This window comes from Echiichthys vipera (genome assembly GCF_963691815.1).
Source record: "Echiichthys vipera genome assembly, chromosome: 23".
NCBI lineage: Eukaryota > Metazoa > Chordata > Actinopteri > Perciformes > Trachinidae > Echiichthys > Echiichthys vipera.
The window spans coordinates 7,206,415-7,220,027 of record NC_139848.1 but is presented as its reverse complement, the minus strand read 5'-3'; the positions used below and the strand labels follow the sequence as shown (position 1 = coordinate 7,220,027).

Below are 13,613 nucleotides of genomic sequence, written 5' to 3'. Positions count from 1 at the left end.
CCCTTTTTAAAAAGAGAAGAAAATCTGTGAAGTGGTTCCCTTCTCCTTGATTTTTATTCATGTCAATCACTGAGATGTGTCCCCTGATCCTCATTCCATCTTTGTCCTGTACGATTCCCTCATCCCAGGCCGACGAGCGCTACCGTAAGAACATTCAGGGCTCCCCTCAGATTGCCCCTCCTACCAAGCAGCCCCCTCTTCCTCCCCGCTCCTCTGAACCGTTCTCCAACGGCGGCTCTTCCGAGGCCTCCGCCATGCACCGGCCCATGGAGCCTCAGGTAACCCCTCCTCCCTTGCCTTCTCCTCTTCCTCCTGTCGCTCTCTTCCTCCCTCACTGATGGGGTTGTGCGAAGCAACAGCCTGGTCATTTTTAGGGGCAGAAGGATGATGAAGATTCATATTTTCCTTCTGGGGGATAGAAAGCAATCTTCTCCTTATAACAATCTCCTGGAATAAAAGCAAAAGTCAGGAATAGTTCCTCATTTTTAGGAAATGTACTTATTTGCTATCACACGTCTATACGCTAAATATTAAGCTACCACTAGCAGCAGGTTAGCTTAGCATAAGGACAGCTAGCCTGGCTTTGTCTGAAGGTAACAATATCTGTATAAAAGCACCTCTAAAGCTCATTAATTAACACATTATAGCCTTTGTTTAACTTCAGGTGAAAAAACAACAAGTTGTGGGTTTGGCTTCATATTTACCGTCATGATAGATGACGATCTTCTCTAAATAAACAAACATATTTCCCAAAATGTTGAGCTATTCCTTTAGGCATCAAACAATGACTCGCATCATCACTTTGTTGTGTGCTCTGTCTGCTGTATGCATGTGTATATACCTGAGCACATGTATGTGATGAGCCACACACATCTTCCCTCATGTCTCACTGTGTTGTCTGCTTGTTCCACCTCCTCCTCCTCCTACTCCTCTTCCTCCTCCTCCTCCTCCTCTTCCTCCTCCTCCTCCTCCTCCTCCTCCTCCTTCTCCTTCCCCTCCCCCCTCCCTCACTCCCTAAAAGGTCCAGTGGTCCCACCTGGCTGCTCTAAAAAGCAGCAACAGCGCCGCCCCCTCTCCTCCTCCTCCTCCTCCTCCGCCCATGGTCTCTCGTTCCCAGTCCTTCAGCGAGCCCGGTGGCGTGACCTCTAGCTTTGCACAACTCCACCTGCGTTCCCAGGACCCCCACCATCACCACCACCACCACCCATCGCCCGCACGCACTGACCCCCAGCCCCAACCTCCCCTCCACCACCCTCAGGTCCATACTAGGGCCGAACACCAGGCCAGCAGCGAGGAAGTACCTCCCAAGGTAAGGAGCTGACGAGGGCCCCCTATCCCCCATCCCTTTCCTGCCCTTGACTCTCCCTTCCCTCATTCACTTCTCTTCATACCACTTCACTTGTCATGCCGTCTGTTTGTGTTTGCCTTGATGTGTTCAGTCCCATTTTACATCAACACTGAAACACGACTATGAATGGTGTTCTAATTAAACGTGGAAACTTTGCATTTCAAAGCCTACAGGCGACTCAGTTGTTGTGGTTTAAGGGGCGCTTTTGTATTTTACCATTGATGCATCACTTCCCATGCCATATTGGGTTTATCCATTTATAGTGGATGTAATGTTGCTCTTCTCTGGTTTCTGTCTTTTTATACATTAAACTCTTTCAATTAAAGCTCAACAGTAATTCACAATGTTTTTCTCAATGTCTATAGCTAAAAAAAGAAATGCCTATGCCCGTACTTGCTGCTGAGTGAAGACCTTTGAATCTGTTTTCTCCAGGTGCCAGTAAGGACAACATCCAGGTCTCCGGTACTGTCGCGCCGAGAGTCCCCTCTGCCATCACAGCCCGGTAACCAGGGCGGACCGAGGAGCGCTGGCGGGTGAGCAAAGAGACAGCATTTTCATTTGGTATATGTACTTTTCAGAGATGTGAGGTAGATGACCCTTTTAAACTGTTTCAAGCTGGAAAATTACATTACAGGGAAATTAATAATCTCTGTAAACATGAAGGGAAACTAGTTATTGTACATTTTTAAGGCATACTTATCAGTTGGTACCTTTTTTAATAAATATGCGAGCCTTACCAAGGGAGTTTGGTTTGGACGTGCAGGATGTCAGCCGTCTAATCCAAAGCACAACAAAAGAACTAGAGGACTTTTTCTGCTGCAAATGCTTAAAATCAGTATAACGTGATCACCATTTGCTTGTTATTAATGTGCCGTTGTTCTCTGTGACAGTAATGTGGAGCAGCGGCCGCTGTGGGACCGAGTGGAGAAGCTGCAGCCCCGGCCAGGCAGCGGCAGCTCCTCCGGCTCGTCCAACTCCAGCTCCCAGGCCAGTCCTGGAGACCGCTTCAGGCCACGCTGTGAGTCCCCTGGTACTGTACTCCGCTACATTTCAGTAACTCTACTAACTGCCTATTATCATTTTATAAAATAACATCATCACTCTGCCACGCTAACCGCTCACGCTCCACTACGTTTTCTCCTGTTTTTATCCAAGGTCATTTGAGAGCCAACTCTCCTCGCCCAACTCTGTTTCCCCTCACTTACTCTGCCTCCTTTTGTTCCCCTCAAAGCTTCCTCCAAATCTGAAGGATCGCCTCTCCAGCGGCCTGAAAATGTCCCCAAAAAACAAGATGAAAAGAACCTTGCCAGGCCTACTCGACCTGCTGTAAGTCCACTGTTCCTAAAGAGCCGGTTGAACTTATCTGATGGTGAATAGGTGAAAACTGTTTTGTGTTTTTCTCCATTTTCTACTACTCTAATTATTCAACCACCTGGTGCAACCTCTCATGAATCCAATGGGAACCTCTTAGGGTGAAGCGGTAAGCCTGTTAAATGAGATAATCACACGTGTGCTATGCTTGCCCATATCCCTGCATTATATGATACCAGTTTTTGATAAAATAACCGTCCTTTGTGAGGGTTAATGCAATAATTCGTAGCTCTTTCCTTTCTGCCTGTTATTTGATCGCCTTCTGTCGGCGTCTTTTCCTCGTGCCTGCACTCTTCTTACTCCCTTTATTGCTTGTCGTCTGCACTTGAAGGGTTAATCTTCTTCGGCAGCTTCCTGAGCCTGGATTTGAATGCACCCACATGTGAATGCAAAAACACCTCTCCTGTTTCCTTGTTCTTGCGGTTATTGCTCCTAAACTCACCTGACTTTGTTGTTGGATAAACTGTGGCACTTTTGCTGTGTGCAGAATGTGTGAGGAAGTGTCCCTCCTCCCTTTCTTCCTCATCACTGACCTTAACAGGCGGCATTATTAAGAGTCTGCAAGGGACAAGACATGGACATTAGAGTCGACAAACTGGGATCTTAGCCCAGGTCTATAGGTCTATTTTTCTGTAGCCTCTATTTGAAACATGCTGACTCAAGGACAGGTCTTCCGTTAGAGAGAACGCAAAAACACCCAAGATGGCAAAAGCTTTAATACATGTACTCAGAGATCTGAGGCTGTAGCTTAATGTAAGCTAAACAGAAAAAGCGAGGAGGGATGACTTCCATATTTCAGATTGTCTAGAAAGCTGTTATGGATTTTTTTAACTTTGATTCGGTCGGTTCACAAATGTAGAAACTGATAAGGCATCATTCTGGACAATCTGAGTTTTGTTAAAAAAAAAAGAGTCTTTTCTAAAACTTCCGTACCGTCTCATTTAGGATCTGACAGCTCTGGCCAAGGAGCTCCGCGCTGTAGACGACGTGAGGCCTCCGCACAAGGTCACAGACTATTCCTCCTCGAGCGAGGACTCGGGCACCACCGACGAGGAAGACGACGAGGAGGTGGACCAGGAGGTGGGAGAGGAGTCCACGTCAGGAGCTGAGGACTCTAGGGCTGGGTAGGTAGAGCTCTGATGCTGATGATGTGTCACATTGTCTGTCGTTTGGCTTTGCAAAAATAACGATTGAGTCACGTCTCAAGTGTTGCATGGCTTCTCTGCATGACTGATAACACTGGTCTGGTTACGGACATCAGATATTCCCATGGCTTCCGCAGGAGGATGAGTAACGGGGAGACGGAGTCGGCTAAGACGATGCTGGTTGAGGACTCGGAGAGCGACCAAGCAATAACGCCCTCCAAGGATGGCACGCTGGTCATCAGACAGGTAAGAGGAAGAGACTTAATGAGATTACCCACTTCTTAGTTTAACATCAGGATGAAGTTAAAGGCACATTCTGCTTGTTAGAAATGTCATGTTCCCTTTTCTTTGTCCAGTGTTTATCCATTCATTCTCCACCATTTCTTCCTTTTTATGAATTTAGTCATTATAAACCTGCTGCTTCACATTTCACATGTACAGATGGGTAATTTAATAGGTGAGATTTCAGATACAAAGAGAAATGTAAAGGCTGTCTTGTTGTGTAGAGGAGAGAGAATGGGAGTGAATCATTATAGGAAGCAGCAGAGTAACAGGCAAACGTACATCTCCTCTCCTCCTGCTTGCTCGAGCCCAAGTTTGCCTGTTCTTGCTTCCAGAACACAGCCGAAATAAAGCGGTTGGTCAATCTCTCATCCTCCTCCTCTCCCTCGGCTGGCCCTGGTCACGCCCAAGGCCAGTCGCAACCCCCCGGTCACGGGACCGCAGAGAAAAATGGCTTTGCCGGCCGCATTCACCACCTACCAGACCTTATCCAGCAGAGCCATCACTCCCCTTCCTCTTCCACAACCATCCCATCCTCCTCCTCCTCTTCCTCCTCCTCCTCCTCCTTCCCCTCGTCATCTAGCTATGCCAGTCCTGCCATGTCCCCTCAGAACCCCCTGGACAAGCTCACTGCCATAGAGGTATGTCACCCTCACGTCAGCGGGACAAACAACTGAGGACTGGACTGTTGCAGAGTGGCGCAGGCTTAGACATGCAGTAAGCACATCTGGCTCCGATAGCAGCTGCACTTGTTTGTTCTATCTTTGTGTCCAAAATGATGAGAGGATTTACTGCTTCAAGACATAAGGAAGTAGAGAAGTTTGTTTATGGCTATCCTCTCCCCGGACGTCAAGCTAGGCAAAATAAATTATTTGCAAATGCTCCTCCATCTCCAAGCCTGCACACACGCACAGTTCAGTCCTCGATTGTTGGTCGGAGCCTCTCTGCCCCCTCTGTGTCCTCCCGGCTTCACTCTGGCTCTCCTCTGCCCCCCTCTGACTTGGCTGACACCTCTGATCTGCATTACACTGCTCCTCTGCTAACACGGGCGCCTCCTGGTGGTAGAGCATGGTCACGGCACTGAGAGATAACTAAACTGGAGCTTCTCGGGGTGAACGAGCATCTCTTAGCAGCGCACTGCGTTATAACCACTTTGAGTAGTCGTAGCGGTGTTAGTTGATGGCATGCCTGGTGTGATGGTAGGGGTGAAATGGGCATTTGCATTTATAAATATGGAATAAACAGCAAGCACACATGACGTACTTACAGAGAAGAAATGTAATTTTAATGTTTATTATTATGGATAACCGGCGCTTTTGTGGTGTGACACGCATTGCGACAACACTCATCTCTGGTGGTGGAATTCCGATCCTCCTCTGTGCTTTTATTAGGAGCAGCTTTTTCCTCTACCACTTCACAGCAGCGGGCGTGTGGATCATTTCTCATTTCCCTCAACACATTTCCTCTTGTCGCACATGTTGTTTTTCCTCTTTTCTGTCCTGCTTCGAGAAAACTAACATAGCTGCACGTCACCGTTTTCCATTTGATTCGTTATGAACTTGCAGTGGCAAATATATATTTCCTGTTTGTGTTTAAAAAATGTTGTTTAATTGATATCTATCTATCCTCTATAAGTAAAACTGTAACTCATATGTTCAAAACTGATAACTTTAATGATGAAATCCCATTGCTTTCTATGCAGGTTGAGTTAAACGTTTTCTGAATGCCTTTAAATCTCTCTCAGTCCCAGTCAGAAAGCAACTCCATGTCCAAACACAAGTCTTCCTCTTCCTTCACTCCCTTCATCGACCCTCGTCTTCTCCAGATCTCTCCATCCAGCGGCAGCTCCCTCAACAACATGGGTAGGTCAGCAACTAACTGAGTGAGTGCCGTGTTTATCACACTGCTTCAGTTCCTCTTGTGGGAGTTTTTATCAGCAATAGCTTCTCCCCCAACATTTTTTCCAGCACTGATAAAGAAATTGTGTTGGAAGTCAAGTCCTACTTTGTACAGTACATTTTTAGTGCAGTCCCGTATATTCAAAACAAGTACAATAGTGATGTTAGACTGAAGGTATGGGTAAAGATAAACACGTGTGCGTGCGTTCAAACCAGGCACCAGGTTGTTTATTAATAATTTAATTACATGGTAGCATCCAGTCTGACCTCTGCGTGCCCCCGACAGCAGCCTTTGGGCCGGACGGACGGCTTGCAGACCCGTTGAGGTCCGACCCGTCCCGTAAAGGCTCGGTGGTCAACGTTAACCCGGTCAACACGCGCCCGCCGAGCGACACGCCGGAGATTCGCAAGTACAAGAAGAGGTTCAACTCTGAGATCCTGTGTGCTGCACTTTGGGGTAAGTGTGCGTGTGCGTGCATGTGTGTGTGTCTGTGTGTGTGTGTGTGTGTGTGTGTGGGTTAGGGAATCATGGTCTCTCTCAGAAACACCTCAGTAGGGCGGGGGCTTGTTAAATGTAATTACTCTGGTATGCATCAAACTATAATTATAACTATGGGTGTTTCTTTTTTTTCGTCATATACTTTTTATTGGTTTTTGATTTTGCACAATCAACATAGACAAGTGCACAAAACATCGGGGGAAGAGTAAAAGCGTACGTAAGGGGACTGGTAAACACCTCCAGTCGTGAAAGTGAGGGGGAAAAAGAAAAGGGTAAAGAGAAAAGTAAATGCATAAAAGTATTGTGATGGTCCAATCTGAGATTACCTGAAGTCCGGTCTGATGGTAGAGACGTATGTTATCCATTCTTGCCAGTTTTCAATAGTTTGTGTTCTTGGATTAAAGGTAATTCTTTCCATTATAAAGTTGCTCTACTGCTCTACACCAGGTGCCATTTCTTCGTTATTGATTTCTTACAAGCACCAGTAATGTTCTCAGCAAATATTTATCTTTGTTCCTCCACTCCAGTTTCTTTAGATCAGCCAAATATAACACATTGAAACAAGAAGTTATTGTTGTTGAAAACGCAGTCTCTTGAATTTGATGTACGCGCAACCAAAATAGGGTCAAAACAGGGCAACAGCAGAATATATGAGAGTGATTCGCCGCTTTGCTTCCACAACATCTCCACTGTTCTGTCTGATTGTAATATAATCTCTGGAGTTTGAAGACTTGTGTATAATTCTGAAACTATCCTCTTATAAGGTTCACCTTTATACGCTTTTACAAATACTTGTAGAATGTTTTTTTTTAGGTTCATCATTTTTATATATTTTTTCAACTATGGGTGTTTCATTTGTGGTTTTGCGTGTGACTCTTCCAGGAGTGAACCTGCTGGTGGGAACGGAGAGCGGCCTGATGCTGCTGGACCGAAGCGGTCAGGGGAAGGTCTACCCTCTGATCAATAGGCGACGCATCCAGCAGATGGACGTCCTGGAGGGACTCAATGTCCTGGTCACCATATCAGGTACATTTGCATGTGCTGTCTCAAACACAAATAGTGTTTTTTTTACAATAGTATAGAAGTAGAACTCTTCTTAGATGCGTCTTTTATAATCCCACGGCCTGATTCATCTGAGAAAACTAATTGTTGCCATCGCAGTGTATAATTTATGAACACCCTAATTATTCCTCTCTATCAAACTCCACCTCCTGCAGGTAAAAAGAACAAGCTGCGAGTGTATTACCTGTCGTGGCTGAGGAACAAGATTTTGCACAACGACCCCGAGGTGGAGAAGAAGCAGGGTTGGGTGAACGTGGGCGACCTGGAGGGATGCGTCCACTACAAAGTCGGTAGGTTTCCTCTTCTGTCAAAGACACCTGAACCGAATCATTTGCACAAAGAGAGGGTGACCAAAGATTTGTTGATGAGCTTTCACTCACAAATGACTCGCTTTTCATTGCAGTGAAATATGAGAGGATTAAGTTCTTGGTGCTGGCCCTGAAGAACGCTGTGGAGGTGTACGCCTGGGCCCCCAAACCCTACCATAAATTCATGGCCTTTAAGGTTAGCTTGGTCTTTCTGCAGCTATAATTACACCCCTCAAAGATAAAAGTTGGCCTGACTAACTTATTTCTTCATGGTCGTCTTCAGTCTTTTGGAGATCTGGTGCACAAGCCTCTGCTGGTTGACCTGACGGTGGAGGAAGGTCAGAGGTTAAAGGTCATCTATGGCTCCTGTTCAGGCTTCCACGCCGTGGACGTGGACTCCGGTGCCGTCTACGACATCTACCTGCCCACACATGTAAGCGCCAAGTCTGACCACAGCGTGTTTTCTACTCCACTCTTTATTCTCTTTACTCTCTTAACTCTTCCTTCCTCTTTCTCCCTTCAGATCCAGACCCACATCCAGTGCCACGCCATCATCATCTTGCCCAACACTGACGGGATCGAGCTGCTGGTGTGTTACGAGGACGAGGGCGTCTACGTCAACACCTACGGGCGCATCACCAAGGACGTGGTGTTGCAGTGGGGAGAAATGCCAACTTCAGTGGGTAAGTGGGGCCGTGGAAGTCTATCTCGACGATCATCTGTTCTTCACCTCGGGGAAACAGTGATGGCTCTTTACATTTAAACAGTCTAATGAGTGCCTGCGCCTCTTGTAACCCCCTTCTGTTCTCCCCCTCTGTGTGGGAGCAGCCTACATTAGGTCAAACCAGATCATGGGCTGGGGTGAGAAGGCCATAGAGATCCGCTCAGTGGAGACGGGCCACCTGGACGGCGTCTTCATGCACAAGAGAGCTCAGAGACTCAAGTTCCTTTGTGAGAGGAACGACAAGGTGAGAACACAAAACTCCCTCCCTGAAACGCTTTTTGCTCTTGTCACATTTGAACTCACCGTGGGTTCATTTCCACTGATACATAAAGTGTGTGCACCTCCATGGGAACAACACAAGCATGGTAAGAAGTTGTAGAACTCAAAGATGCCTTTTGTGATAATGATATCAATAATTAGTTAATTAAAGAATTGAAGAAAAAAAGATGTAATCTCTATATACAAAAGCTTTTCCAAGTTAGCAATAAGGGAGAAATATGGGTGCTATTTACCTTTTAACAACCTCTACTTACTGTACAACCTCTCCTGTCATCTCCTCTGTACTCTTGTGTAAACAGCCTGCAGTTCAGTTCAATTTAGACATGTAGAATAAAGTGATTTTGATGTAATATCACATTTTCACGCTTCAATTTGGTTCTTTTTTTCTGATAGAAGCGTTCAGCACAGATGATGCATTCAAAGAGCATCAGAAAGTTGGAAATCTGATGATGGTGTTTGTTTTTACAGATATTACACATTAGGGTTAATTGATTTTTTTCTATAGTGTCAAGAAAAATATTCCACAAACAATTCATGGACACAGCATAGTCACTTATTTAATATCACACCCGCTGAGTCATGTGTTTTTCTCGTTGTCTTCCTGTCTATCAGGTCTTCTTTGCCTCCGTGCGCGCTGGAGGTGCCAGCCAGGTGTACTTCATGACCCTAGGACGCACCTCCCTTATGAGCTGGTAGTCGACATCCCACAACACACCAGCCAACACGACAACCAAACCTAAGCAGTGACAAACAGACGACGATTGTGACTATGACCGACGACGATGAAGAGGCCCTCGAGCGTCTCCATTAAGAGCGAACGGCTTCCTCTCGCCTGTTGGGGCAAACAAAACAACGGATTGGACTGTAATCATGAAATGACGCTAGGGACGGGTGTTTGGGGGCAAGGAGGTGCGTGCTAGTAAACTATATTACGACGACAGAAAACCCCCCACGAGCCTCCAGGTTTTTTTCACTCAACCTTTGAGCCGATCCCCTCCACCTCCTCCTCCTCCTCCTCCTTCTCCTCCTCTTCCTCTTCCTCTGCAGGATGTGGGATCTGTTGCCTGTCGATGGTAAAATCTTTATGTGTCATAGTAAAAACTTTGCATCATGTTATGTGTGTGAATGGAGGAAAACACTGAGCATGTGAATGACTGAAGGGACGATAAACGCGGCTGTTACTGTATCAAAGTAGGCGAATACCTAATGCGTCGCACCTCGCGTGTGGCCATTCGTAGCTGTGTTTAGTCCCGGTCCTGTTCAGGTGAAGTTAACTCCCGTTCCCACCACGGTAGATTTCCACGTCAAGCATGTCATTTTAACACTAGTTCACGGCCACATCAATAACACTTGACATGTAAATCTGCCTCTGTACCTTCACTTTTTTTGCCTTCTCCTCCTTAAAGTGAAGTTTTTTTAAGGGACCTTCTTGATATATCCATTAAATACAGGGTACTGGATATCAGCTTGTACATACTAACTACACGTAGGCTTCAGACTCTCCCAGGTTTTACAGACACTATCTCAACTTTTACCACATTGCCTCACAATACCGTAGGTTATGTCGGGACCGAAGTAGCCCTGTTTATGACGGCATGTTGGTGTTATCGATGAAATTAGCTCCAGTTTTTCATACACTGTATATTTTGTATGTGACTCGCTGCACATAAATGAAGCTTAAGAATACAGGACACACCCGTAGATGAGTTTCAAAGGAAAAATCCACCCGGTTTACCCCTTTTTTATCTTTCCATATTGTGATGACCGGCTTTTCCTTCATCTGCTCCGTCTATTGCAGTTGTTCATTTCCACATCTACTGGAAACATCACACACACACCACCGAACGAACCCAGAAATGTGACATGCATTACCAAAAAGCTCTTTGTTTGTTTTTTCTTTGCCTCCCCGGGTGGATTTTTCCTTTGACATCAGTCATAAGTAGGGCTAGGATAAACTGTGAATTAGACACGCAGAATTAGCAGGTGGCCATTAAGGTAGCATGGAGGCCAGTGGGCAGAAGTGACAGTAAGGGACTGATGCGTAGATCTAGAGGGGGCTGAGAAGACGCTTTGAGCATCACACTCTGCAAAAGATCGGGGGAAATCGGGATCCGCTGATTGTCCTCCCATCTGCGGGACATTTGAATTTCACATCTAAAATCATCCGTCTGAAGGAGACTTAATGTTTAGCTAATGGGTTGCCATTTTGGGCTTCAGACAGGCGATTAGTTTGTTTGGATTTAAAGGACAAATACTTAACTGGATCTTTATTCCATCCCAGGACTGAATTTCCTTCATTTGACCTTTCTTCCTCTAAACAGTAAAGACAAGACTCGTTTGTCACTTCACGTTAAAACAGTCTCCTTCCACTGTCAAATGTAGAATCCACCCTGCAGCTCTGCGTATGATGTACGAACGAGAAAACTATATAACAGGACCCCTGGAGTTTGCGAGGTTTCACTCCCCCCCTCCCCTCAGCGTAACTCTCGGTAAAGGTGGTGCCTTCACTGTCCGAGGCGGGACTTGCGGAGAGAGCTGCAGAACGCGGGGAGGAGATGCTCTCACCGTCCCGATCACCTGTGAAAAGCAAGAGAAAGTCACATTCGAATAGCAGTGTTACGATAAACCACTTCAGACAACGTGAACTAAGCGGCATATTTTTAAACTCTGACTTAGTTTTTAGTCTTGTTTCTGCAATTTTTAATTATGTAACCCTTCGGATAAGTATGCGACTGCAGTGGTTTTAAAATTGTAATGCACACCTTATGTTGAAAATGTTTACAGAAGCAGTTGTTTTGTCAAACCAATGTGCATCGATATGAATATTTATGGTTTCTTTTGAGGGCAATTTCCCCCTGTTTTTTGTATTTTGTATTATTCCCTTTTTGTACTTTCATTTAGACGTGTGTGTACAGGAATAATCAACTTCGGCTCACGTTACGGATACACAAGTCTAGAGTGTGATATCACTGACTCCTCTACATCCTGCATAGCGCGCACTGCGCCCCTGGCTGTGTGGCAGCGTGGATCAAATGTTTTCTACCACCCAGGTGCCAGGTGCCATGTGCCCCCCCTCAAATGTCTCTCTGCCATGCCTCTCTAATTTATGTCCTCTCTGTGTGTACTATGGGAATTACTGTATTTTCCTGAAGGTCTTTTTTTCCATTGAATAAAATCAGAAGTAATTTACAGTGTGGTGTTGTTCTTTTTAATGGTTACAAGCGCCACTAAGCCACAGTCACAACATGTTTCATGAAGAATGTGACCGTTTTATACCGTAAGACCCTCTCCTTCACACGTGTGGGTTATTCTAGTGTATAAGTGGTAAATGGACTTGTACTTATATAGCTCCTTTCTAGTCTTCTGACTACTCAAGGCGCTTTCACAGTGTTTGTCACATTCACCCGTTCACACTGATGGACATCTTCCTACCACCTAATCTAATCATTCACACCACATTCACACACCCATGCACAGCACGCGGAGCAATGTCATGCAGTGGGGTGCAGTGTCTTGCCCAAGGACACTTCGACATGTGGACCGGGGGAGGTGGAGATCGAACCGCCTATCTCTCGAATGGAGTACAACCCACTCTACCACTAAGCCACAGTTTCCCCCTGAATCAATAAAAGAAAATTAATTAACACCTCTTTATGTCAAGAAACATGCTGGTTAAAAAGAAGTAAATCTTGTGTTTCACATGTCAAAGTGTAATCTGTAAACTAATTATTATTATTATTATTATTATTAACCTTTATTTAACCAGGATATTCCCATTGAGGTTGAGAGTCAGTTTCACTTTTAGAACAAAAAAACACAACTAAACATGATAAAATAAGATATGATAAGATAAATAAATAAACAGATCAGTGCTCAGAAATGGTGCAGCAGGGGGAGACTCCACTGGCTCCATAAAGAAGTGTGATTGTATAGAAGTCAATGAGAAAATGAGGCTTAACTTCTTTCTCGATTTATTTCCTCAGTAAACATTTTCCTGATGAGTTTAAGATCTCAATTTGTAGTTTCAAGTCTTCTTCAATACATTAAACAGTCATTTAAATGAATGAGTTACATTGAAATAGAACAAGTGGACTTTGACCCTCACAGCGTGTTTTCACTTTTAATCAGACTTTTCAATTCAATTCAATTTTATTTATAGTGCCAAATCATAACAAAAGTTATCTCAGGACACTTTACAGAGCAGGTTAAGACCACACTCTATGAATCATTTATGATAAACATAGACCTAACCAATTTTAGTGGAAATACAAGACGTGTAATACATCTGTTAAAGCCCATTTGGTTGTATATCACATTTAAATATTTACTTGGCTTACCTGTTGATCAACCATAATTATTATAATACAATTATTAATTATCCCATAGCCTGACATTAACCTCCTGTAAAACTTCAAACAGGGTTCCCACCCCATACACATCTATTCTAACACGTGCCTCAGTGTTATAAAACTACATATTTACGCCACAGTCTAACCATTTACACGCTGGAAGGTCTCTGTAATTTAATAACTAATAAATATATATATATATCCCTGGGAGGACAAACAGTTCTCTGCCCCCCCCCCCCCACACACACACACACACACACACACACACACACACACACACACACACACACACACACACACACACACACACACACACACACACACACACACACACACACACACACACAC

The 13,613-nt window shown here is 44.9% G+C and overlaps 1 protein-coding gene across 22 annotated transcripts in view; it reads left to right on the top strand.

Moving 5' to 3' along the window:
* Window positions 1-12,107, top strand: part of LOC310964519 (mitogen-activated protein kinase kinase kinase kinase 4-like) — a 32,083-nt gene extending 19,976 nt beyond the window's left edge. For 2 of the 22 annotated variants that reach the window (XM_083937680.1, XM_083937686.1), the window contains 17 exons: window positions 129-278; window positions 1,022-1,309; window positions 1,781-1,881; window positions 2,239-2,378; window positions 2,580-2,674; window positions 3,665-3,843; window positions 4,002-4,110; window positions 4,482-4,787; window positions 5,891-6,008; window positions 6,331-6,501; window positions 7,426-7,569; window positions 7,761-7,895; window positions 8,009-8,109; window positions 8,197-8,346; window positions 8,437-8,596; window positions 8,742-8,881; window positions 9,529-12,107. In XM_083937680.1, coding sequence (XP_083793806.1) covers window positions 129-278; window positions 1,022-1,309; window positions 1,781-1,881; window positions 2,239-2,378; window positions 2,580-2,674; window positions 3,665-3,843; window positions 4,002-4,110; window positions 4,482-4,787; window positions 5,891-6,008; window positions 6,331-6,501; window positions 7,426-7,569; window positions 7,761-7,895; window positions 8,009-8,109; window positions 8,197-8,346; window positions 8,437-8,596; window positions 8,742-8,881; window positions 9,529-9,612 — 2,571 coding nt within the window. In that variant the 3' untranslated portion in view covers window positions 9,613-12,107. Of the gene's footprint in view, window positions 1-128; window positions 279-1,021; window positions 1,310-1,780; window positions 1,882-2,238; window positions 2,379-2,579; window positions 2,675-3,664; window positions 3,844-3,980; window positions 4,111-4,481; window positions 4,788-5,890; window positions 6,009-6,330; window positions 6,502-7,425; window positions 7,570-7,760; window positions 7,896-8,008; window positions 8,110-8,196; window positions 8,597-8,741; window positions 8,882-9,528 lie in introns of all 22 variants that reach the window. The other 20 variants (XM_083937675.1, XM_083937685.1, XM_083937674.1 and 17 more) reach the window with 17 other exon arrangements.
* Window positions 12,108-13,613: the final 1,506 nt, after the last annotated feature.